The sequence below is a fragment of the Scyliorhinus canicula genome, chromosome 24 (genome assembly GCF_902713615.1).
Source record: "Scyliorhinus canicula chromosome 24, sScyCan1.1, whole genome shotgun sequence".
NCBI classification, from domain to species: Eukaryota; Metazoa; Chordata; class Chondrichthyes; order Carcharhiniformes; family Scyliorhinidae; genus Scyliorhinus; species Scyliorhinus canicula.
The window spans coordinates 26,374,394-26,398,658 of record NC_052169.1 but is presented as its reverse complement, the minus strand read 5'-3'; the positions used below and the strand labels follow the sequence as shown (position 1 = coordinate 26,398,658).

The 24,265-nt window shown below is 45.5% G+C and overlaps 1 protein-coding gene across 1 annotated transcript in view; it reads right to left on the bottom strand.

The window, feature by feature from the left end:
• Positions 1 to 1,402: 1,402 nt before the first annotated feature.
• rab8b (RAB8B, member RAS oncogene family) overlaps positions 1,403 to 24,265 on the bottom strand; it is a 119,332-nt gene continuing 96,469 nt past the window's right edge. The window contains exons 4-8 of the mRNA XM_038784121.1: positions 23,547 to 23,624; positions 15,723 to 15,812; positions 15,545 to 15,610; positions 3,616 to 3,666; positions 1,403 to 1,591 (exon numbers count right to left, since the gene is read on the bottom strand). Of these exons, the coding sequence (XP_038640049.1) occupies positions 1,496 to 1,591; positions 3,616 to 3,666; positions 15,545 to 15,610; positions 15,723 to 15,812; positions 23,547 to 23,624 (381 nt within the window). The 3' untranslated portion in view covers positions 1,403 to 1,495. The remainder of the gene's footprint in view (positions 1,592 to 3,615; positions 3,667 to 15,544; positions 15,611 to 15,722; positions 15,813 to 23,546; positions 23,625 to 24,265) is intronic.

Sequence of the window (24,265 nt, the reverse complement as noted above, 5' to 3'; positions counted from 1 at the left end):
TGGTTTGAAAGAAGCAGTCATCACTGGAACACTCCAGTAGTTAGTGGTCACAGACCATGGTGCTGAAAAAGAAAGTCACTTCACTCTGATTCTGCACTTTCCAATGCATCAGATGAGACAGAGGCAGTTAGAGGCAGGGAGCAAGAGGCAGTGAAAAGTCAAAACCCAAAATACAGAGGGGCTATCCAGAAAGTCAATATGTAAACCATTGGGGGGTGGGGGGGGGGGGGAGAGAGAGCGAGGGGGGAGGGGAGATTTCAAAAGTCCTGCAGAGGGGTGAGGAGAGGCTGCTCAAGGTGACAGAACAGAGATGGTGCAGTCACTGAGGGAGTGGTGTAGACGGGAATCAGAGTCCGTCTGGGGTAACCAGAGACAGGTTGCACTTAGCCAATCCTCAAAAGAAGTTACACATGGTTTATACTCCTGTCGCTGTCTTTCAAATTATGTTCCTTCCTTAAACCCCCCCCCCACCCATTCCCCACAAATTCATTCCACACTATGAGTGTTTGGCTGTTCTTAATTCCACCGGTTCTTCCATTGCTCCGCCTTTCAAAGTATGGACTCCTGGCTAAAGTACTAGCTCATAAGCATCCTGCAGTACATCATCAAGGTAGGGACTGTAAATGTGTGAGCCCTAAACAGTTAATCAGGCTATTTAGCCACAGGGAGTATCACACTGAGCTTTAACCGGCCTTTAACCTTGGCTGATTTTCCCATACTGAATGTGGGGCACGGACAGTGATTCTGTGGCACTCCTGCTTGACTGGGAACAGTTAACTGGGTGGGGAGCACAACAAAAGGAAAGTTTCACTAAAAAGATTGAGTCAGCAGTTAGCTGACTACCTTTCACTTCAGAGTTCTTTATAAAATAGAAAATGTTTTCGAGAAGCTCCCCCAGGCCAGGACAACGTGCGCTAATACTGATAATATCCATTTCTGCTCATGTTAATGTCAAACTCTGTTACCCAAAATGAAATAAGAGCACGAGATTCAAACCCATTTGATTTTGGTGAGGGACAGTGTGGGGATGGGTGAAGAGGGAAAAGAGGTCAAAAGCGGAAGCAGTACTTTTGGGGTGGAAGTGTTGGAAAAGGGTACGATTAACCAACTTGTTTTTTTGGAGGGACAGCAGCGAGGCAATCCCGGCCGTACAAAATTTATAGATGGCTCCAGACACAGACAACAACTTTCCAACAGGTCATTCAGGTTAAAGTTGACACAAATTATTCCCGCATCTCCAATTCTGCAATTTCCATTTCATCATGGTGATGACGAATACAAGCCAATACTTTGGGGAGGGGGGGGGGGGGGGGGGGGGGGGGGGCCTCTCTCTCTCTCTCGAGTGTACCTGCATAGCCCACTCAGCAAGACCAACGGGTCATCTGCAAACAGCGAGCTCTCAGCAGCAGAAGGTGCAATTTATTTCAGAGGCTGATCAACACCTGCTTTCAGAGAAGCAAATAAGGTTGCTGCAGAGTCTGTCATTCTAAGTCCGTCAAAGCAGCGCACATCGCAAGAAGATGCTTTTCTTTGACTGATTCTTTGAGGTGATTTTAACTTGTCCACTGCTTCCTGGAGGGCTGTTTTCATTCTAGAAACAGAGAAAAGCATTGGTATAAATATATCGAGGAAAGTTAGCGATGGTACAAGGAGTATATCAATAAAGAGTGCTTGCTCATCATACAATCAAAAATAATCTTGAGTGGCCTCCTGCCATCACTTCATTGCGTTGTGTATTTCCAAGCCCTGCACTTCCCCCAAAGACCATTGCTGGCCAAATTATTTCCATTAGAAATATGCACTGTTCAGTTTACACCAATGCCCATTCTTTCTTCAGTGTGAGGGGGAAGTGAAACCAATAATTTGGGGAATGAAAACGAGAGTCTCTGGGGCAATATGAAGCCAGTGGCCTTTATTTCCTTGTTGTGAGGCTTATGTGAAGGAGAACTTCACAGTTCGTCAACCATTCCCCTACATGGTACTGAAACAATAATAACCTTTATTGTCACAAGTAAGCTTACATTAACACTGCAATGAAGTTACTGTGAAAATCCCCTAGTCGCCACATTCCGATACCTGCTGCGTACAGAGGGAGAATTCAGAATGTCCAATTCACCTAACAACCTGTGGAATTTACTTTGGGTGCTTCACGAGGGAAGCCATTAAAATAGCACATTTGCATCTAAATAGCACCTGATTAATTTGGAAAGCACTTTGTAACCAATGACTTCCTTTTAAGGAACGGTCAGTGGTATTTGCTTTTAAGCTAAGAAGGGAGGTTGGATAGGCTGGGGTTGTTTTCGCTGCAGCAGAGAAGACTGAGGGGAAACCTGATCGAGGTTCACAAGATTATGAGGGGCATGGACAGGGTGGCTAGGGAGCAGATGTTACCCTTAGTTGAAGGGTCATTTACGAGGGGACACAAGTTCAAGGTCAGAGGCAGGAGGTTTAAAAAGGCCTTTATTAGTGTCACAAGTAGGCTTACACTAACACTGCAATGAAGGTACTGTGAAAATCCCTCAGTTGCCACACTCCGGCACCTGTTCGGGTACACAGGGAGAATTCAGAATGCCCAATTCACCTCACAAGTACATCTTTCGGGACTTGTGGGAGGAAACCCACGCAGATACGGGGAGAACGTGCAGACTCCGCACAGTCACCCAAGCCGGTAATCTAACCCGGGCCCCTGGTGCTGTGAAACAACAGTGCTAACCACTGTGCTAACGTGCCGTCCGAGGGGAGATTTGAGGAAAAATATTTTTACCCAGAGCCTTGGGGGGGGGGGGGGGGGGGGGGGGGGGGCAGCAGAGCCTCACATCCTTTAAAAAGGACCTGGATGAGCACTTCAAACATTCAAGGCTATGGGCCATATGCTGGCAAATGGGATTAGGTAGGCAGGTCAGGTATTTCCCATGTGTCTGTGCAGACTTGGGCCTCTTCTGTGTTGTATTATTCTGTGATTCAGTGCAAGTCCACACGAGGGCACTGCCTGAGTCATTGTTCACATCAACAAGTCTGTCATCTTGGAGAATTGGAAATGGGACTTATTCAACCAGCAGCTTCTGCTCACTTCCCACACTCCAGCACTGAAGGCAATCAGAGAAAATTCTCATGTCCTTCATATGTGGGAGGACATGTTTGTAAAACTGGGGGAAGAATCATGAAGAACACATGCTGTAAAGTTTGGATGAAATCCTGTCAAATGATTCCCAGCACTTGCTCCATAGCCTTGTGTGCTGGGGCATTTCAAGTACTTTTCCCAAATGCTTCTTAAATGTTGTGAGGGTTCCCTCCTGCACCAGGCAGTGAGTTCCAAACTGCCACCACCCTCTGGGTGAAAACTATTTTCCTCAAATCCTCTCTAAAACTATCTATGTCCCCTGGTTATTGATCCCTCCGCTAAGGGAACACATTTCTTCCTATCTACCCTATCAATGTCCCTCATAGTTTCGGTTCATCTCAATCAGGTTCCCCCTCATCCTTCTCCTCTGGAAGGAAAACAACCACAGCCTAACCAACCTCTCTTCATAACTGACACAGCCAATTCTCAGCAATTTAAACTGCGCCTAGGTACTAAATTCTAAAAACCTTGCTGTTTTAGAAATATTTACATACCATTTTCCTGTTGAGCTTTGTCATGATATCTCGTGCAAGTGTAATAAATGCCTGCAAAGAAAATAATGAATTATTGATCTGCATGTAACTGCTGTTCAATGCACCGGTCACTCAGGAAATAGTGTCAGGGGGTGAATGCTGCATGCTTCATGCTGCAACCCCAAAAAACACAAGAAATTGTTTCCTGACAGCCCATCACATTATTACGATGTCCACCATCTATTTTTCCACTCAGTTAAATCCAGATTCTGCGGTGAACATTTCCCCAAAAGCAAGATCTCTTCCTGACAGCTGCATTCTGCCTGTAGGTGACAAGAGGCAGCGTTGGATAAATCCTCTGGTTGCAAACATAGAACATTACAGCGCAGTACGGGCCCTTCGGCCCTCGATGTTGCGCCGACCTGTGAAACCATCTGAAGCCTATCTGACCTACACTATTCCATTTTCATCCATATGTCTATCCAGTGACCACTTAAATGCCCTTAAAGTTGGCGAGTCTACTACTGTTGCAGGCAGGACGTTCCACACCCCTACTACTCTCTGAGTAAAGAAACTGCCTCTGACATCTGCCCTATATCTACCACCCCTCAATTTAAAGCTATGTCACCTCATGTTGGTCATCACCATCCGAGGAAAAAGACTCTCACTGTCGACCCTATCTAACCCTCTGACTATCTTATATGTCTCTATTAAGCCACCTCTCAGCCTTCTCCTCTCTAACGAAAACAACCTCAATTCCCTGAGCCTTTCCTCGTAAGACCTTCCCTCCATACCAGGCAACATCCTAGTAAATCTCCTCTGTACCCTTTCCAAAGCTTCCACATCCTTCCTATAATGTGGTGACCAGAACTGCACGCAGTACTCCAGGTGCGGCCGCACCAGAGTTTTGTACAGCTGCAGCATGACCTTGTGGCTCCGAAACCCAATCCCCCGACTGATAAAGGCTAGCACACCATATGCCTTCTTAACAGCCCTATTAACCTGGGTGGCAACTTTCAGGGATTTATGTACCTGGATGCCGAAATCTCTCTGTTCATCTACACTACCAAGAATCTTGCCATTAGCCCAGTACTCTGCATTCCTGTTACTCCTTCCAAAGTGACCCACCTCTCACTTTTCCGCATTAAACTCCATCTGCCACCTCTCAGCCCAGCTCTGCAGCTTATCTATGTCCCTCTGTATCCTATAACATCCTTCAGCACTATCCACAACTCCACCGACCTTCGTGTCATCTGCAAATTTACTAACCCATCCTTCTACACCCTCTTCCAGGTCATTTATAAAAATGACAAACAGCAGTGGCCCCAAAACAGATCCTTGCGGTACACCACTAGTAACTGAACTCCAGGATGAACATTTGCCATCAACCACCACCCTTTGTCTTCTTTCAGCTAGCCAATTACTGATCCAAACCGCTAAATCACCTTCAATCCCATACTTCCTTATTTTCTGCAATAGCCTACCGTGGGGAACCTTATCAAACGCCTTACTGAAATCCATATACACCACATCAACCGCTTTACCCTCATCCACCTGTTTGGTCACCTTCTCAAAAAACTCAATAAGGTTTGTGAGGCATGACCTACCCTTCACAAAACCGTGTTGAGTATCGCTAATCAACTTGTTCTTTTCAAGATGATTATAAACCCTATCTCTTATAACCTTTTCCAACATTTTACCCACAACCGAAGTAAGGCTCACAGGTCTATAATTACCAGGGTTGTCTCTACTCCCCTTCTTGAACAAGGGGAAAACATTTGCTATCCTCCAGTCTTCCGGCACTATTCCTGTCGACAAAGACGACATAAAGATCAAGGACAAAGGCCCTGCAATCTCCTCCCTGGCTTCCCAGAGAATCCTAGGATAAATCCCATCTGGCCCAGGGGACTTATCTATTTTTACACTTTCCAAAATTGCTAACACCTCCTCCTTGTGAACTTCAATTCCATCTAGCCTGGTCGACTGAACCCAAGTATTCTCCTCGACAACTTTGTCTTTCTCCAGTGTAAACACTGACGAAAAATATCCATTTAACGCTTCCCCTATCTCCTCTGATTCCACACTCAACTTTCCACTACTATCCTTGATTGGCCCTAATTTTACTCTAGTCATTCTTTTGTTCCTGATATACCTATAGAAAGCCTTAGGGTTTTCCTTGATCCTATCCGCCAACGACTTTTCGTGTCCTCTCCTCGCTCTTCTTAACTCTCCCTTTAGGTCCTTCCTGGCTAACTTGTAACTCTCAAGTGCCCTAACTGAGCCTTCATGTCTCATCCAAACATAAGCCTTCTTCTTCCTCTTGACAAGTGCTTCAACTTCCTTAGTAAACCATGGTTCCCTTGCTCGACAACTTCCTCCCTGCCTGACAGGTACATACTTATCAAGGACACGCAGTAGCTGTTCCTTGAAAAAGCTCCACATTTCGATTGTACCCATCCCCTGCAGTTTCCTTCCCCATCCTATACATCCTAAATCTTGCCGAATAGCATCATAATTGCCTTTCCCCCAGCTATAATTCTTGCCTTGAGGTATATACCTATCCCTGCCCATTGCTAAAGTAAACATAACCGAGTTGTGATCACTATCACCAAAGTGCTCACCTACATAGAACATAGAACGATACAGCGCAGTACAGTCCCTTCGGCCCGCAATGTTGCACCGACATGGAAAAAACTAAAGGCCATCTAACCTACACTATGCCCTTATCATCCATATGCTTATCCAATAAACTTTTAAATGCCCTCAATGTTGGCGAGTTCACTACTGTTGCAGGTAGGGCATTCCACGGCCTCACCACTCTTTGCGTAAAAAACCCACCTCTGACCTCTGTCCTATATCTATTACCCCTCAATTTAAGGCTATGTCCCCTCGTGCTAGCCACCTCCATCCGCGGGAGAAGGCTCTCGCTGTCCACCCTATCTAACCCTCTGATCATTTTGTATGCCTCTATTAGGTCACCTCTTAACCTTCTTCTCTCTAACGAAAACAACCTCAAGTCCATCAGCCTTTCCTCATAAGATTTTCCCTCCACATCTAAATCTAACACCTGGCCGGGTTCATTACCCAGTACCAAATCCAATGTGGCCTCGCCCCTTGTTGGCCTGTCTACATACTGTGTCAGAAAACCCTCCTGCACACACTGCACAAAAACTGACCCATCTATAGTACTCGAACTATAGCATTTCCAGTCAATATTTGGAAAGTTAAAGTCCCCCATAACAACTACCCTGTTACTCTCGCTCCTGTCGAGAATCATCTTTGCAATCCTTTCCTCTACATCTCTGGAACTGTTCGGAGGTCTATAGACAACTCCCAACAGGGTTTTCCTTGATCCTATCCGCCAACGACTTTTCGTTGAGGGTGACCTCTCCTCTCCTGTTCCTAATCTCGGCCCATACTACCTCAGTAGACGATTCCTCAAACGTCCTTTCTACCGCCGGAATACTTTCCTTGATTAACAATGCTCACCCCCCCCTCTTTTACCATCTTCTCTGTTCTTACAGAAACATCTAAATCCTGGAACCTGCAACAACCATTCCTGTCCCTGCTCTACCCATGTCTCCGAAATCGCCACAACATCGAGATCCCAGGTACCAACCCATGCTGCAAGCTCACCCACCTTATCCCGGATGCACCTGGCGTTAAAGTAGACACACTTCAAACCAGCGTCTTGCTTGCCGGTGCCCTCTTTCGAAGGCAGCAGGCAGTAAAGAATGGCTTTACTTTTAACACTTCAAAAAGAATAAGACCAGCAGGTCCCATTTCACCCAATCACAAAACTGCTGTCGTGACATTTAAAAAAATAAATTTAAGAGTACCCAATTCTTTTTATTTTCCCCCTATTAGGGTCAATTTAGCATGGCCAATCCACCTACCTTTGAATTCTTTGAAGAGGTAACCAGTATAGTCGACAAGGGGGTGCCAGTCAATGTGGTATATTTGGACTTTCAGAAGACGTTTGACAAAGTCCCGCATAAGAGATTATTGTGCAAAATTAAAGGGCATGGGATTGGGGGAAATGTATTGAGGTGGATAGAAAACTGGTTGGCAGAGAGGAAACAAAGAGTAGGGATTAATGTGTCCTTTTTAAATTGGCAGGCAGTAACCAGTGGGGTACCACAGGGATCGGTGCTGGGACCCCAACTATTCACAATATATATTAATTATTTGGATGAGGGAACAAAATGTAACATCTCAAAGTTTGCAGATGATACCAAATTAGGTGGGAGGGTGAATTGTGACAAGGATGCAGGGATCCTACAGCAAGATATGGACAGGTTGGGCGAGTGGGCAAACCAATGGCAGATACAGTATAATTTGGATAAGTGTGAGGTTATTCATTTCGGAAGCAAAAACAGGAAGGCAGCTTACTATCTGAATGGTTGTAAATTGGGAGAGGGGGGGTGTGCAGCGGGACCTGGGTGTCCTTGTGCACCATTCGCTGAAGGTACATGCAGTTGCAGCAGGCGGTAAAGAAGGCTAATGGTATGTCGGCCTTCATTGCGAGAGGTTTAGAGTATAGAAGCAGGGATGTGTTGCTGCAATTGTACAGTGCCTTGGTGAGGCCACACCTGGAGTATAGTGTGCAGTTTTGGTCTCCTTCTCTGAGGAAGGATGTTCTTGCTCTTGAGGGAGTGCTGCGAAGGTTTACCAGACTGATTCCAGGGATGGCGGGACTGTCATATGAGGAGAGATTGACTAGGTTGGGATTGTTCTGGCTGGAGTTCAGAAGAATGAGGGGGTATCTCATAAACACTTATAAAATTCTGACAGGACTAGACAAGGTAGATGCAGGGAAGATGTTGCCAATGATAGGTGTGTCCAGAACCAAGGGTCACAGCCTGAGGACTCAGGGTAAACCATTTCGGACAGACATAAGGAAACACTTCTTCACACAAAGAGTGGTGATCCTGTGGAATTCATTACCACAGGAAGTAGTTGATGCTAAAACTTTGAATACATTCAAGAGGCGGCTGGATATAGCACTTGGGGAGAATGGGATCAAAGGCTATGGGGAGAAAGCAGGATTAGGCTGTTGAGTTGGATGATCAGCCATGGTCGTGATGAATGGCGGAGCAGGCTCAAAAAGCCCAAAGGCCTCCTCCTGCTCCTATCTTCTATGTATCCATCCTGCATATCTTTGGGTTGTGGGAGATGAGACGCACGCAGACACGGAGAGAATGTGCAAACTCCACACTGACCCGGGGCCGGGATTGAACCCAGGGCCTCAGCACCTTGAGGCAGCAGTGCTAACCACTGTGTTGCTGTGCTGCCCTGAGAAGAAAGGAATAGAGGCAGGTTATTGCAGAGGCAGAAGCGATAGGCTTTGCATCATGTCGATTGTGGGAGATGAAACAGGAAAGAGTCCACATCTCTGGGCAAGGGATGCTGGGGAGTGAAACAGTTGAGGGAGGCACCCAGCAAGTTGGGATTGAGGAGAAATCTTCAGATTCAGCAATGATCTGGAGAAATTGTGGTTTATCCAAGTCTTAATATTTAATACACAGCTGCAGATGTTGGCACGTTATAAGATCAAAAGGAGGAAATAATGAGGCAGTTTTTAAAACAAAATTTCTTGGGATGTGAGCGCTGCTTTTTAAAAAATAAATTTAGAGTACCCAATTCTTTTTTCCAATTAAGGCGCAATTTAACGTGGCCGGGGGGGGGGGGGGGGGGGGGGGGGAGAGAAGAGACCCACGCAGACACGGGGAGAATGTGCAAACTCCACATGGTCAGTGACCCGGGGCCGGGATTGAACCGGGATCCTCACCGTCGTGAGGCAGCAGTGCTAACCACTGTGCCACTGTGTTCCCCCGAGATGTGAGCATTGCTGACAAACCCAACATAGTCCAGCCCTAATTACCCTTGAGAAATGAGTGTCAGCAGGCATCTGAAAACTGCCAACACCAAGGGCGCCTGATGGATTAAAAATGATAACGTGCATAGGAAATGTGTACTTAAAGTGAAGAAATCATAGGGTTAAGGGGGAGGTTGTTGGGTTACGGGTATAGGGTGGGTTTGAGTAGGGTGATCATGGCTCGGCACAACATTGAGGGCCGAAGGGCCTGTTCTGTGCTGTACTGTTCTATGTTCTATGTTCTAAATCACAAGAACCGGATAAGATGCATCCCAGGAGGCGGCGGGAAATAGGGATGGATTTTCCAATTCTTCTTTGATACAAGGTTGGTGCCAGAGGGCTGGTAACAGAGCACATGCTAAGCACTTGTTCAAAAAGGGTGCAAGAAGCCCAGTGGCTACAGGCCAGCAGTTTAACCTTGGTGGTGAGGAAGCTTCTAGAAACTTCTGGGGAACTTGAGTTCTGTGGATAGGTTGGAGAAGCCGGCGTTATTCTCCATCAAAAGGATGAGGTAGAGAGGAAACCCGATAGAGGTGTTCAACATAATGAGGGGTCTGGACAGGCGGGATTGGAAGAAACTGTTCCCATTGGTGGAGGATTTGAGCACCAGACAACCCGAAGGTTTCCGGCAAAAGAAGCAACGGCCAAACGAGGAGAATGTTTTTTACACAGTGAATGGTTGGGATCTAGAATGACTGCTTGAGAGATTGTTGAAGGCAGGGTGCAGCAATCTGGGATGGCCACTTCCAGAATACAACATGGATACTCGCAATGACTGCAGGGAACTACTGACAATGTTAAGAAAGCAAGCAGGCACAGAGCCTGTATGTGTAATGAAGAAACAGCCCCCAGACAGGGCTGAAACTGTAGGTCTAACAACATATTGATGGCTCATCTCCGGGAACAAAGGACAGACACTCAAGCAACCGATCTAGCTCCAGATCTCGCTCCAGTTCCCCAAACCGAAAGCATAAACAAAGCCAGGCCAACGGCAGCATAGGACCCACCCATCAGGGCACCCACCCCTTTATTGGTTAAGGTCAATACGAGTGATCAAGATACGGCCCAATTAATTGGGGCCAAGTTCAAGGCCCGCCCAAAAGCACGCGAAGCCCCTCCGGGTATAAGAGCGAGAGAATCGCTCTCTTGGATTCGGCTCTCAAAGCGGAGAGACCTGTTCACCAGCTGCACCAGAAGCAAGTAAGTTCAAGGTCAACGTTGCCAGATGGACAACCTTAGCTGTTCTCCGGTTACCTCTTTGAATCCAACAGCCTCAGATCCAAACAACGGCCATTGTTCCTCTGACTGAGTGGGCACCCGAAGCTAAGTATAGGCATTAGCGTTAGAGATAGTTTAGTTTGTAGTATTTTATGCATGAGTAGATATTGCTGTGTGTGTCAATAAATAGTACTGACTGAACTAACAAACTGGTGTATCGGCTCTTTGATCAGTATTCGGTTTTGAACCTTATGGCGGTATAGAAAGATACCTGGCGACTCTAAAGCAAAAATAATTAGGATCAAGGAAGGCGACCATATTGACCGCTATATTTAGATTGACCACCGTAATATTTAGAACCAGAGAAACAGAGCAACAAGGGACAATTGAAACTTTCTAAAAGAATTGGATCATCATCTGAAGGTTTAGCTCACTCAGCTAAATCGCTGGCTTTTAAAGCAGACCAAGGAGGCCAGCAGCATGGTTCGATTCCCGTAGCAGCCTCCCCGGACAGGCGCCGGAATGTGGCGACTAGGGGCTTTTCACAGTAACTTCATTGAAGCCTACTCGTGACAATAAGCGATTTTCATTTCATTTCATTGCATTGTCTATCATATCAGCTCCCAACCTTTTCCTTTATGCGGAATGTGGATTGGGAGCAGCTGTTTAAGGGTAAATCCACATTTGAAATGTGGGAGTCTTTTAAGGAAAGGTTGATTAGAGTGCAGGACAGACATGTCCCTGTGAAAATGAAAGATAGAAATGGCAAGATTAGGGAACCATGGATGACGGGTGAAATTGTGAGACTAGCTAAGATGAAAAAGGAAGCATACATAGGATCGAGGCAACTCAAAACTGATGAAGCTTTGGAGGAATATCGGGAAAGTAGGATGAATCTCAAACACGCAATAAAGAGGGCTAAAAGGGGTCATGAAATATCTTTGGCTAACAGGGTTAAGGAAAATACCAAAGCCTTTTGTTCGTATGTAAGGAGCAAGAGGGTAACTAGAGAAAGGATTGGCCAACTCAAAGACAAAAGAGGGAATTTATGCGTGGACTCAGAGAAAATGAGTGAGATTCTTAATGAGTAGTTTGCATCGGTATTCATAAAGGAGAGGGACAAGACGGATGTTGAGGCTAGGGATGGATGTTTAAATACTCTAGGTCAACTTGTCATACGGAAGGGGGACATTTTGGGCATTCTAAAAGACATTAAGGTGGACAAGTCCCCAGGACCGGATGGGATCTATCCCAGGTTACTGAGGGAAGCGAGGGTCAAAATAGCTGGGGCCTTAACAGATATCTTTGCAGCATCCTTGAGCACGGTTGAGGTCCCGGAGGACTGGAGAATTGCTAATGTTGTCCCTTTGTTTAAGAAGGGTAGCAGGGATAATCCAGGGAATTATAGACCTGTGAGCCTGATGTCAGTGGTAGGCAAACTGCTGGAGAAGATACTGAGGGATAGGATCTATTCACATCTGGAAGAAAATAGACTTATCAGTGATAGGCAGCAGGGTTTTGTGCAGGGAAGGTCATGTCTTACAAACCTAATAGAATTCTTTGAGGAAGTGACAAAGTTAATTGATGAGGGAAGGGCTGTAGATGTCATATACATGGACTTTAGTAAGGCGTTTGATAAGGTTTCCCATGGCAGGTTAATGGAAAAAGTGAAGTCGTATGGGGTTCAGGGTGTACTAGCTAGATGGATAAAGAACTGGCTGGGCAACAGGAGACAGAGAGTAGTGGTGGAAGGGAGTGTCTCAAAATAGAGAAGGGTGACTAATGGTATTCCACAGGGATCCGTGCTCGGACCATTGTTGTTTGTGATCTACATAAATGACCTGGAGGAAGGTATAGGTGGTCTGATTAGCAAGTTTGCAGATGATACTAAAATTGGTGGAGTTGCAGATAGCGAGGAGGACTGTAAGAGAATACAACAAAATATAGATATATTGGCGAGTTGGGCAGAGAAATGGCAGATGGAATTCAATCCAGGCAAATGCGAGGTGATGCATTTTGGAAGATCAAATTCAAGAGCGGACTATATGGTCAATGGAAGGGTCTTGGGGAAAATTGATGTGCAGAGAGATCTGGGAGTTCAGGTCCATTGTACCCTGAAGGTGGCAACGCTGGTGGATAGAGTGGTCAAGAAGGCATACAGCATGCTTGCCTTCATCGGAAGGGGTATTGAGTACAAGAGTTGGCAGGTCATGTTGCAGTTGTATGGGACTTTGGTTCGGCCACATTTGGAATACTGTGTGCAGTTCTGGTCGCCACATTACCAGAAGGATGTGGATGCTTTGGAGAGGGTGCAGAGGAGGTTCACCAGGATGTTGCCTGGTATGGAGGGTGCTAGCTATGAAGAAAGGTTGAGTAGATTAGGATTGTTTTCGTTGGAAAGACGGAGGTTGAGGGGGGACCGGATTGAGGTCTACAAAATTATGAGAGGTATGGACAGGGTGGATAGCAACAAGCTTTTCCCAAGAGTGGGGGTGTCAGTTACAAGGGGTCACGATTTCAAGGTGAGAGGGGAAAAGTTTAAGGGAGTTGTGCGTGGAAAGTTTTTTACGCAGAGGGTGGTGGGTGCCTGGAAAACTTTACAAGCGGAGGTGGTAGAGGCGGGCACGATAGCATCATTTAAGATGCATCTGGACAGGTATATGAACGGGCGGGAACAGAGGGAAGTAGACCTTGGAAAATAGGAGGCCGATTTAGATAAAGGATCTGGATCGGCACAGGCTGGGAGGGCCGAAGGGCCTGTTTCTGTGCTGTAATTTTCTATTCATGTATTTGTCAAGATGCCCCTTAAATGTCACTATCGTCCCTGCTTCCACCACCTCCTCCGGCAGCGAGTTCCAGGCACCCACTACCCTCAGTGTAAAAAAACTTGCCTCGTACATCTGCTCTAAACCTTTCTCCTCACACCCTAAACCTATGCCCCCCTAGTAATTGGCCCCTCTACCCTGAGGAAAAGCCTCTGACTATCCACTCTGTTTATGCCCCTCATAATTTTGTAGACCTCTATCAGGTCACCCCTCAACCTCCGTCGTTCCAGTGAGAACAAACCAGGTTTATTCAACCGCTCCTCATAGCTAATGCCCTCCATACCAGGCAACATCCTGGTAAATCTCTTCTGCACCCTCTCTAAAGCCTCCACATCCTTCTGGTAGTGTGGCGACCAGAATTGAACGCTATACTCCAAGTGTGGCCTAACTAAGGTTCTATACAGCTGCAACATGACTTGCCAATTCTTATACTCAATGCCCCGGCCAATGAAGGCAAGCATGCCGTATGCCTTCGCGACTACCTTCTCCACCTGTGTTGCCCGTTTCAGTGACCTGTGGACCTGTACACCTAGATCTCTCCGACTTTCAATATTCTTGAGGGTTCTACCATTTACTGTATATTCTCTACCTGCACTAAACCTTCCAAAATGCATTACCTCACATTTGTACGGATTAAAATCCATCTGCCATCTCTCTGCCCAAGTCTCCAAACAATCTAAATCCTGCTGTATCCTGAAAGTCCTCATCGCGATCTGCAATTCCACCAATCTTTGTGTCGTCTGCAAACTTACTAATCAGACCAGTTACATTTTCCTCCAAATCTTTTATACATACTACAAACAGCAAAGGTCCCAGCACTGATTCTTGCGGAACACCACTAGTCACAGCCCTCCAATTAGAAAAGCACCCTTCCATTGCTACTCTCTGCCTTCTATGACCTAGCTAGTTCTGTATCCACCTTGCCAGCTCACCCCTGATCACCTCTTGTACCAGTCTACCTTGTCAAAGGCCTGACTGAAGTCCATATAGATAACATCCACTGCCCTACCTGCATCAATCGTCTTTGTGACCTCTTCAAACAACTATCAAGTTAGTGAGACACAACCTCCCCTTCACAAAAACATGCTGCCTCTCACTAATACGTCCATTTGCTTCCAAATGGGAGTAGATCCTGTCTCGAAGAATTCTCTCCAGTAATTTCCCTACCACTGACGTAAGGTTCACCGGCCTGTAGTTCCCTGGATTATCCTTGCTACCCTTCTTAAACAAAGCCTCCTTGAACTGCTGTAGTCCATGTGGTGGATATACACCCACTGTGCTGTCCCAGGGTTTTGACCCAGCAAGTGAAGGAATGTTGCTGCAGCTCCAAGTCAGGGGAGTGTAGCTCGGGTGGGGGGGACGGGGGACGGGGGGGGACTTGTAGGTGGAGTTGTTCCCATGAATCTGCTGCTTTTATCCTTCTAGATGGTACAGGTCATGGGTTTTGAAGGTGCTGTCGAAGGAGCCTTGTTGAGTTGCTCCCGTGCATTTGGTAGATGGTACACACAGCTGGCACTGTGCATTGATGCTGAAGGAAGAGAATGGTTTACGGTGGTGGATGTGGCGCCAATCAAATGGGCAGTATCATCCTGGGGCTTCACCCATCCTGGTTAATTGGAGATCAATTCCTGACTGGTGCCTAGTAGGTGGTGGACAGACTTTGGAGAGTCAGGAGGGGTGTTACGCATTGCACAATTTCAGGCATCACACTTGTTGCAGTCACAGTATTTATATGGCTGGTCCAGTTCAGTTTCTGGTCAATGGTAACCACCCCCAGGACGTGACCCACTATGGGCATTATCACATCCACATTTGAGACAAGTCACGAGAGGTCAGAATCGAACCCAGGTCCTTAATCACTGTGCCATTGTGCTGCCCCATAGAACGGAAACTGCCGATGTAAACTTGTCAATCTAACTGCACTAGAATTTAATGTTCAATATAAACTGGTTGGTTTAGTTCGGACTGCTTAAAATTTAAATCTGTCAGTGCACGGAACAGTGTGCAAATAATTCCTCAGATTTCTTACCTCTTCAACATTTATGCTGGATTTTGCACTGGTCTCCAGGAACTTAATGCCATAATCTATCGCTAACTGGAAAAACAACAATGATGATTATAAACCTCAAGTTGGAATAACGTCAATTTTTTCCTGAGCCATAGAACTCAGTCATAAATGAATGGTGAACAATTTCTTGGAGCCTTACCTTCTCTCCTCGCTCTTTTGACACCTGTCTTTTATCATTCATATCACATTTATTTCCCAGGATCATTCTTTCCACATCCGAAGATGCATGCTGAGAAGGTATAAAGAGACTCTGCTTTTAAATCTCATCCAGCAATTCATCAATTTTCAATCCTCCCATCTGTTGGGATTAAGGCAACGTAGACAAGGAGGCTACATTCTGGCAGCTCACCTCACAATGTGCAGCTATTTCAGATCACACATGCAATTGCCACCCCCCACCCCCCCCCACCACAAGGTGCATCTCCCCCCCCACCTGCCTCCACCAAAGCAGGAACAGTTAGTTCACACTGGATCTTAGTTGTTGGTGCTGTTCATACACAAGACCCAAAGCAAATGAGGAAGTGGCCCATCCGACAATCATAAATCAGAAATATTTCTGCACTGATGTCGATTGTTGCCATGCCAACGAGGTGACAGGAAATCATCGTCTCTCATTCAGTGGAACGTTTGGCCAATATTAGTGTAAATGTGTGTCAGGGCAACGTCCTCTCTTACAATCACGGACGAGACTCCAACAGTTGCTAGGATATCAGGCAGAAATCCCAATATTTCTAATTTGTAAGACTGTGAGGATAGGGTACTTCGCTCCAGGAGTAACTCCACAGACAAATAGGGATACGGTATATTAAAATGAACTTTATTATTAACACAGTATTACTAACTTTAACAGCACAGAAAATACAATTTCCGGTAAAACAGTGCCTAAGAAAATGAAACACTAACTCCTAACTACTATCTTCTACATCTCCAAACAAGTAAAACCCATCACAGGTCAAAACCCACTTTTAAATACAGTTAATAAACACAGAAATACTTGTTGTATAGAGATACCTTGGGGAGAGAGTGAGATCCTTTAGGAAACAGCCGCTAGATTCTTGTCTGTGTCAAACCAATGTTTAACTTCACAACTCTTTCCAGAAGCTGCTGTCCTGTTCACAACCAAATCTAAACTGACTGGCTCATTGCTAGAGACCTGATACAGACCTAGCTCCTTGCATTAGTTACATCATCCTTGTCCCACTCAAATCCCATGACCTGATTACTTAGGTTTAAACACAATGTCTCTAATTACCAACTCCCCAAAAATCATAACAGAAATCCATTAGGCCTGTACTTTTAAACATAAGCATGGTCTGAAATAAGGATGATCTCATTTTTATGATGCTTAATTACCCCTTCTGCAGCCACAGTGTCTACCTTTTAAACAAGGATTTTAAAAAGCATTAATGCAGCAGATATATACACGCCCTAATCCAGGCTTTTAACCATTACTGCAGCAGAAACATAGAACACAATAAATATCTGAAATTCCCACATTCATCACGTCTCTTTTTAAAAACATTTGGAGTATCCAATTTTTTTTTCTAATTAAGGGGCAATTTGGCGTGGTCAATCCACCAACCCTGCACATCTTTGGGTTGTGGGGAGAGACCCACACAGACACGGGGAGAATGTGCAAACTTCACACAGTGACCCAGAGCCAGGATCGAACCCGGGCCCTCAGTGCCATAAGGCAGCAGTGCTAACCACGGCACCATCGTGCCATGCCTATTTATCACATCTCTCAATGTCACCACGTTCCAGTGTTGGGAACGAGCTTGAAATTATCAGTAAGAAACTTAACCACATGCCATTACAAACTCAAAAGTAGGTGATTTAAAATAGAATCACCCCCTTCAACCAACACGTAATATTAAAAAAGGTTGCTCAGTCACAAAATGCTATCGTTGCTTTGTGAAGTAGCAGAAATGTTAGCAACCTGAGGTCTAAATACATTGATGCTGTATTAAACTTTGAATTTCACAGGTTTGATAAGAAACCAAAACATGGGCTGCACGGTAGCATGGTGGTTAGCATAAATGCTTCACAGCTCCAGGGTCCCAGGTTCGATTCCCGGCTGGGTCACTGTCTGTGCGGAGTCTGCACGTCCTCCCCGTGTGTGCGTGGGTTTCCTCCGGGTGCTCCGGTTTCCTCCCACAGTCCAAAGATGTGCGGGTTAGGTGGATTGGCCATGATAAATTGCCCGTAGTGTCCTAAAAAGTAAGGTTAAGGGGGGGTTGTTGGGTTACGGGTATAGGGTGGATGCGTGGGTTTGACTAGGGTGATCATGGCTCGGCACAACATCGAGGGCCGAAGGGCCTGTTCTGTGCTGTACTGCTCTATGTTCTATGGGCTTTGATAAAGTGCCATCTGGACTCGAAAAGTTAGCTCTTTTCTCTCCCTACAGATGATGTCAGACCTGCTGAGATTTTCCAGCATTTTCTTTTTGGTTTCAGATTCCAGCATCCACAAAAATTTGCTTTTAGCAAAACATGTCAAGCCAGTTTGGGAGATTCCCAATGCTGACTGTATGTTCAACTTATGTACTCAATTTAGAATTCTAAATATGGCGCTTGCTTATTTTGGTGAAGAAATTACTTTGGAGTTATCTTGCACAAGCTCAGCAACTAACTGGACATCAGTTTAGGTGCCTCCTTTTGACTCTGCTTAATATGTTCATGGGAATGTCATGCTGTGGCCACTCTTAATGACTTGGGAATCTGTGCTCTGCCAACAAGTCCTAAGATCCAGTTTATCTTCCATTGTTATACAATCAGAGAGTTTCACTGAGCTATCCACCAACAGGGCCAATTAAGGATAGTACTGGAAAGTTGTGTGTGGAATCAGAGGAGATAGGGGAAGCGTTAAATGGATATTTTTCGTCAGTGTTTACACTGGAGAAAGACAATGTTGTCGAGGAGAATACTCAGGTTCAGTCGACCAGGCTAGATGGAATTGAGGTTCACAAGGAGGAGGTGTTAGCAATTTTGGAAAGTGTAAAAATAGATAAGTCCCCTGGGCCAGGTGGGATTTATCCTAGGATTCTCTGGGAAGCCAGGGAGGAGATTGCAGAGCCTTTGTCCTTGATCTTTATGTCGTCTTTGTCAACAGGAATAGTGCCGGAAGACTGGAGGATAGCAAATGTTTTCCCCTTGTTCAAGAAGGGGAGTAGAGACAACCCTGGTAATTATAGACCTGTGAGCCTTACTTCGGTTGTGGGTGAAATGTTGGAAAAGGTTATAAGAGATAGGGTTTATAATCATCTTGAAAAGAACAAGTTGATTAGCGATACTCAACACTGTTTTGTGAAGGGTAGGTCATGCCTCACAAACCTTATTGAGTTTTTTGAGAAGGTGACCAAACAGGTGGATGAGGGTAAAGCGGTTGATGTGGTGTATATGGATTTCAGTAAGGCGTTTGATAAGGTTCCCCACGGTAGGCTATTGCAGAAAATAAGGAAGTATGGGATTGAAGGTGATTTGGATCAGTAATTGGCTAGCTGAAAGAAGACAAAGGGTGGTGGTTGATGGCAAATGTTCATCCTGGAGTTCAGTTACTAGTGGTGTACCGCAAGGATCTGTTTTGGGGCCACTGCTGTTTGTCATTTTTATAAATGACCTGGAAGAGGGTGTAGAACATAGAACATAGAACGATACAGCGCAGTACAGGCCCTTCGGCCCTCGATGTTGCACCGACATGGAAAAAAAAAACTAAAGGCCATCTAACCTACACTATGCCCTTATCATCCATATGCTTATCCAATAAACTTTTAAATGCCCTCAATGTTGGCGAGTTCACTACTGTTGCAGGTAGGGCATTCCACGGCCTCACCACTCTTTGCGTAAAAAACCCACCTCTGACCTCTGTCCTATATCTATTACCCCTCAATTTAAGGCTATGTCCCCTCGTGCTAGCCACCTCCATCCGCGGGAGAAGGCTCTCGCTGTCCACCCTATCTAACCCTCTGATCATTTTGTATGCCTCTATTAAGTCACTTCTTAACCTTCTTCTCTCTAACGAAAACAACCTCAAGTCCATCAGCCTTTCCTCATAAGATTTTCCCTCCATACCAGGCAACATCCTGGTAAATCTCCTCTGCACCCGTTCCAAAGCTTCCACGTCCTTCCTATAATGAGGCGACCAGAACTGTACGCAATACTCCAAATGCGGCCGTACTAGAGTTTTGTACAACTGCAACATGACCTCATGGCTCCGGAACTCAATCCCTCTACCAATAAAGGCCAACACACCATAGGCCTTCTTCACAACCCTATCAACCTGGGTGGCAACTTTCAGGGATCTATGTACATGGACACCGAGATCCCTCTGCTCATCCACACTACCAAGAATTTTACCATTAGCCAAATATTCCGCATTCCTGTTATTCTTTCCAAAGTGAATCACCTCACACTTCTCCACATTAAACTCCATTTGCCACCTCTCAGCCCAGCTCTGCAGCTTATCTATGTCCCTCTGTAACCTGCAACATCCTTCCGCACTGTCTACAACTCCACCGACTTTAGTGTCGTCTGCAAATTTACTCACCCATCCTTCTGCGCCCTCCTCTAGGTCATTTATAAAAATGACAAACAGCAACGGCCCCAGAACAGATCCTTGTGGTACGCCACTCGTAACTGAACTCCATTCTGAACATTTCCCATCAACTACCACTCTCTGTCTTCTTTCAACTAGCCAATTTCTGATCCACATCTCTAAATCACCCTCAATCCCCAGCCTCCGTATTTTCTGCAATAGACGACCGTGGGGAACCTTATCAAACGCTTTACTGAAATCCATATACACCACATCAACTGCTCTACCCTCGTCTACCTGTTCAGCCACCTTCTAAAAGAACTCGATAAGGTTTGTGAGGCATGACCTACCCTTCACAAAACCATGCTGACTATCCATAATCATATTATTCCTATCTAGATGATTATAAATCGGATCTTTTATAATCCTCTCCAAGACCTTACCCACCACAGACGTTAGGCTCACCGGCCTATAGTTACCGGGGTTATCTCTACTCCCCTTCTTGAACAAAGGGACCACATTTGCTATCCTCCAGTCCTCTGGCACTATTCCTGTAGCCAATGATGACCTAAAAATCAAAGCCAAAGGCTCAGCAATCTCTTCCCTGGCTTCCCAGAGAATCCTAGGATAAATCCCATCCGGCCCCGGGGACTTATCTATTTTCACCGTGTCCAGAATTGCCAACACTTCTTCCCTACGCACCTCAATGCCATCTATTCTAATAGCCTGGGTCTCAGCATTCTCCTCCACAATATTATCTTTTTCTTGAGTGAATACTGACGAAAAGTATTCATTTAGTATCTCGCTTATCTCCTCAGCCTCCACACACAACTTCCCACCACTGTCCTTGACTGGCCCTACTCTTACCCTAGTCATTCTTTTATTCCTGACATACCTATAGAAAGCTTTTGGGTTTTCCTTGATCCTACCTGCCAAAGACTTCTCATGTCCCCTCCTTGCTCGTCTCAGCTCTCTCTTTAGATCCTTCCTCGCTTCCTTGTAACTGTCAAGCGCCCCAACTGAAACTTCATGCCTCATCTTCACATAGGCCTCCTTCTTCCTCTTAACAAGAGATTCCACTTCTTTGGTAAACCACGGTTCCCTCGCTCGACCCCTTCCTCCCTGCCTGACTGGTACGTACTTATCAAGAACATGCAAGGATGGGTTAGTAAATTTGCAGATGACACGAAGGTCGGTGGAATTGTGGATAGTGCTGAAGGATGTTATAGGATACAGAGGGACATAGATAAGCTGCAGAGCTGGGCTGAGAGGTGGCAGATGGAGTTTAATGCGGAAAAGTGAGAGGTGGGTCACTTTGGAAGGAGTAACAGGAATGCAGAGTACTGGGCTAATGGCAAGATTCTTGGTAGTGCAGATGAACAGAGAGATCTCGGCATCCAGGTACATAAATCCCTGAAAGTTGCCACCCAGGTTAATAGGGCTGTTAAGAAGGCATATGGTGTGCTAGCCTTTATCAGTAGGGAGATTGAGTTTCAGAGCCACAAGGTCATGCTGCAGCTGTACATAACTCTGGTGCGGCCGCTCCTGGAGTACTGCGTGCAGTTCTGGTCACCACATTATAGGAAGGACGTGGAAGCTTTGGAAAGGGTTCAGAGGAGATTTACTAGGATGTTGCCTGGTATGGAGGGAAGGTCTTACGAGGAAAGGCTCAGGGACTTGAGGTTGTTTCCGTTAGAGAGGAGAATGCTGAGAGGTGACTTAATAGAGACATATAAGATAGTCAGAGGGTTAGATAGGGTGGTGATGACCAACATGAGGGGACATAGCTTTAAATTGAGGGGTGATAGATATAGGACAGATGTCAGAGGCAGTTTCTTTACTCAGAGGGTAGTAGGGGTGTGGAACGCCCTGCCTGCAACAGTAGTAGACTCGCCAACTTTAAGGGCATTTAAGTGGTCACTGGATAGACATATGGATGAAAATGGAATAGTGTAGGTCAGATAGGCTTCAGATGGTTTCACAGGTCGGCGCAACATCGAGCCGAAGGGCCCGTACTGCGCTGTAATGTTCTATAACATCCTCAGATTCCTCCCCTTGTAGGCAATGGCCGTTTATTTCATATTCCTACCTTATTTAGATTTAAAACATCGGGAAGATGGGAATACAAGGTGGCTGCTGCAAACGGGAGTTAAGTTTGTAAGAAGAAAATTATGGATTGAAGAGATTGAGGAACAGGCTGAAGAGGCTGAATGGTCTCCTCCTGCTCCTTTTCCAATGAGTGCAGCAAGCAGAGGGGGCTCTGCCAGACATATTTCCAAATGCTTTGTGGACGCAAATAAGTAAACAATGCGGCGAGATAAAAGCTGTTGAATTAGAGGTGGCTTTCACTTTGTCAGTGGTAAAAATGGTACGAGGGCCAGAGCGAGGCAACACCATTTAAACCACTCATTCTAATAGGTGTGGATTTCAAGCTGTGACACATCTATCATAATTAAAATATAATTAAAATATCACTTGCGTTTTCTGAAATCATGAAAGTTAGACAGCAAGATAAAAATTGTAAACTGCCATGCCCACAAGGGAAACGTTAGTTATTAAACAGGTCCGGGGAAGAAAAGATGAACAAATTACACTTCTTTTATACACAAGTGAATCTTTGTGCTCAAACTAAGGCTGTTAAATGTGATGAAATTGAAGCTTCTTGTTAGCATCAAGTAAATAGGGACAATATAGAATAGACCAAATTCTATTTTACTGAATGAAATTCTCACTGCTATTTGGCAATTGTATGTTATGTAGTTTTGAAGTTCCTTCACTTTTGTTGGGTCAAAGTCGAGAAATTCCTCCCTAACACCACATGGACTGCAGTGGTTCAAGGTCGTTCACCGCCACTTTCTAAAGGACAATTAGGAATGGGCAATAAAAATGTTAGGCTGGCCAGCAATTCTTACATCCCATGAAATAATTAAACATTCTCTACAACTAGCAATCGAACACTTTAATCTACTTTTCACTCCAAAAGCTTCTTTCACTTTGCACATTCGCAGTGCAGGCCCAGAACAGGGAACGTTTCAAACTCTCAAACCTGTAGCGAGTGGAACTAGAAATTTGTTTGCCCGTTTTATGCCACTGATTCTCAAACAACTGATTTCACAAAAGGCCTGATGCACCATTCAATCAGTATGGGATCGACCTCAGTATCAAAGCTGAAAACGACAGCATGCTCCTCAACATCCACCAATCCATTTCGGCCAAATGGCCTCCTTCGGCACTATAAATTCTATGATTCATCTAATTTAAGATAATGCTCACATTTTAAAACTGTTTCTCCATCCATTGATAATATCCATTTCAATGGCATTAATTTATCAGTTAAACACAAAATGCATTCATTAATCTGCGGGGACCTGCATTTACTGTATGAATAATGCTGATAAATCTTAATCCCTTCAATAAAGCACATACTCACCTCTTCAATATTCCTTATCCAGTTCTTTATATTGTCGAAAGACTTCTCATTTGTGATGTCATACACCAACATTATTCCCTATAAACAAATGACAAATCAAATGGCACCAATTATACTCAGTACATTTCTACTCTGCTTCTTCCATCCAGAATCATAGAATTCCTACAGGGCAAGAAGAGGCCATTCGGCCCATCGAGTCTGCAGCGACCCACCGAAAGGGCACCCTATTGAGACCCACGCCCGCCCTATCCCTGTAACATCACCTAACCTTTTGGACATTAAGGAGCAATTTATTGTGGCCAATCCATCTAACCTGCACATGTTTGGACTGTGGGAGGAAACCGGAGCCCCCGGAGGAAACCCATGCAGAGACGGGGAGAATGTGCTGACTCCGCATGGAGAGTCACCCAAGGCCGGAATGGAACCCAAGTGGCCTCTGGCGCTATGAGGCAGCTGAGAGAAACACTGTGCCACCATGCTGGCTGAATCAGAATATATAGTGGGTTGGAGTTTTCGTTCCTGAGGCTAAGTGCGGGTGAGAATCCACGGGAGGTTCACGACAGGAAAATCGGCGCGACTCCCCTCACCGATTCTGGTACCGGTGAGGGGCTAGCACCTGCACCGCCTGAAACTCCTGCGGGTCTCGCGGAAAATGGGCCGGGTCCCGGGCCGCGCATGTGCAGGGCACAACATGGCGCCGACCGTGCTCAAACCCTAAC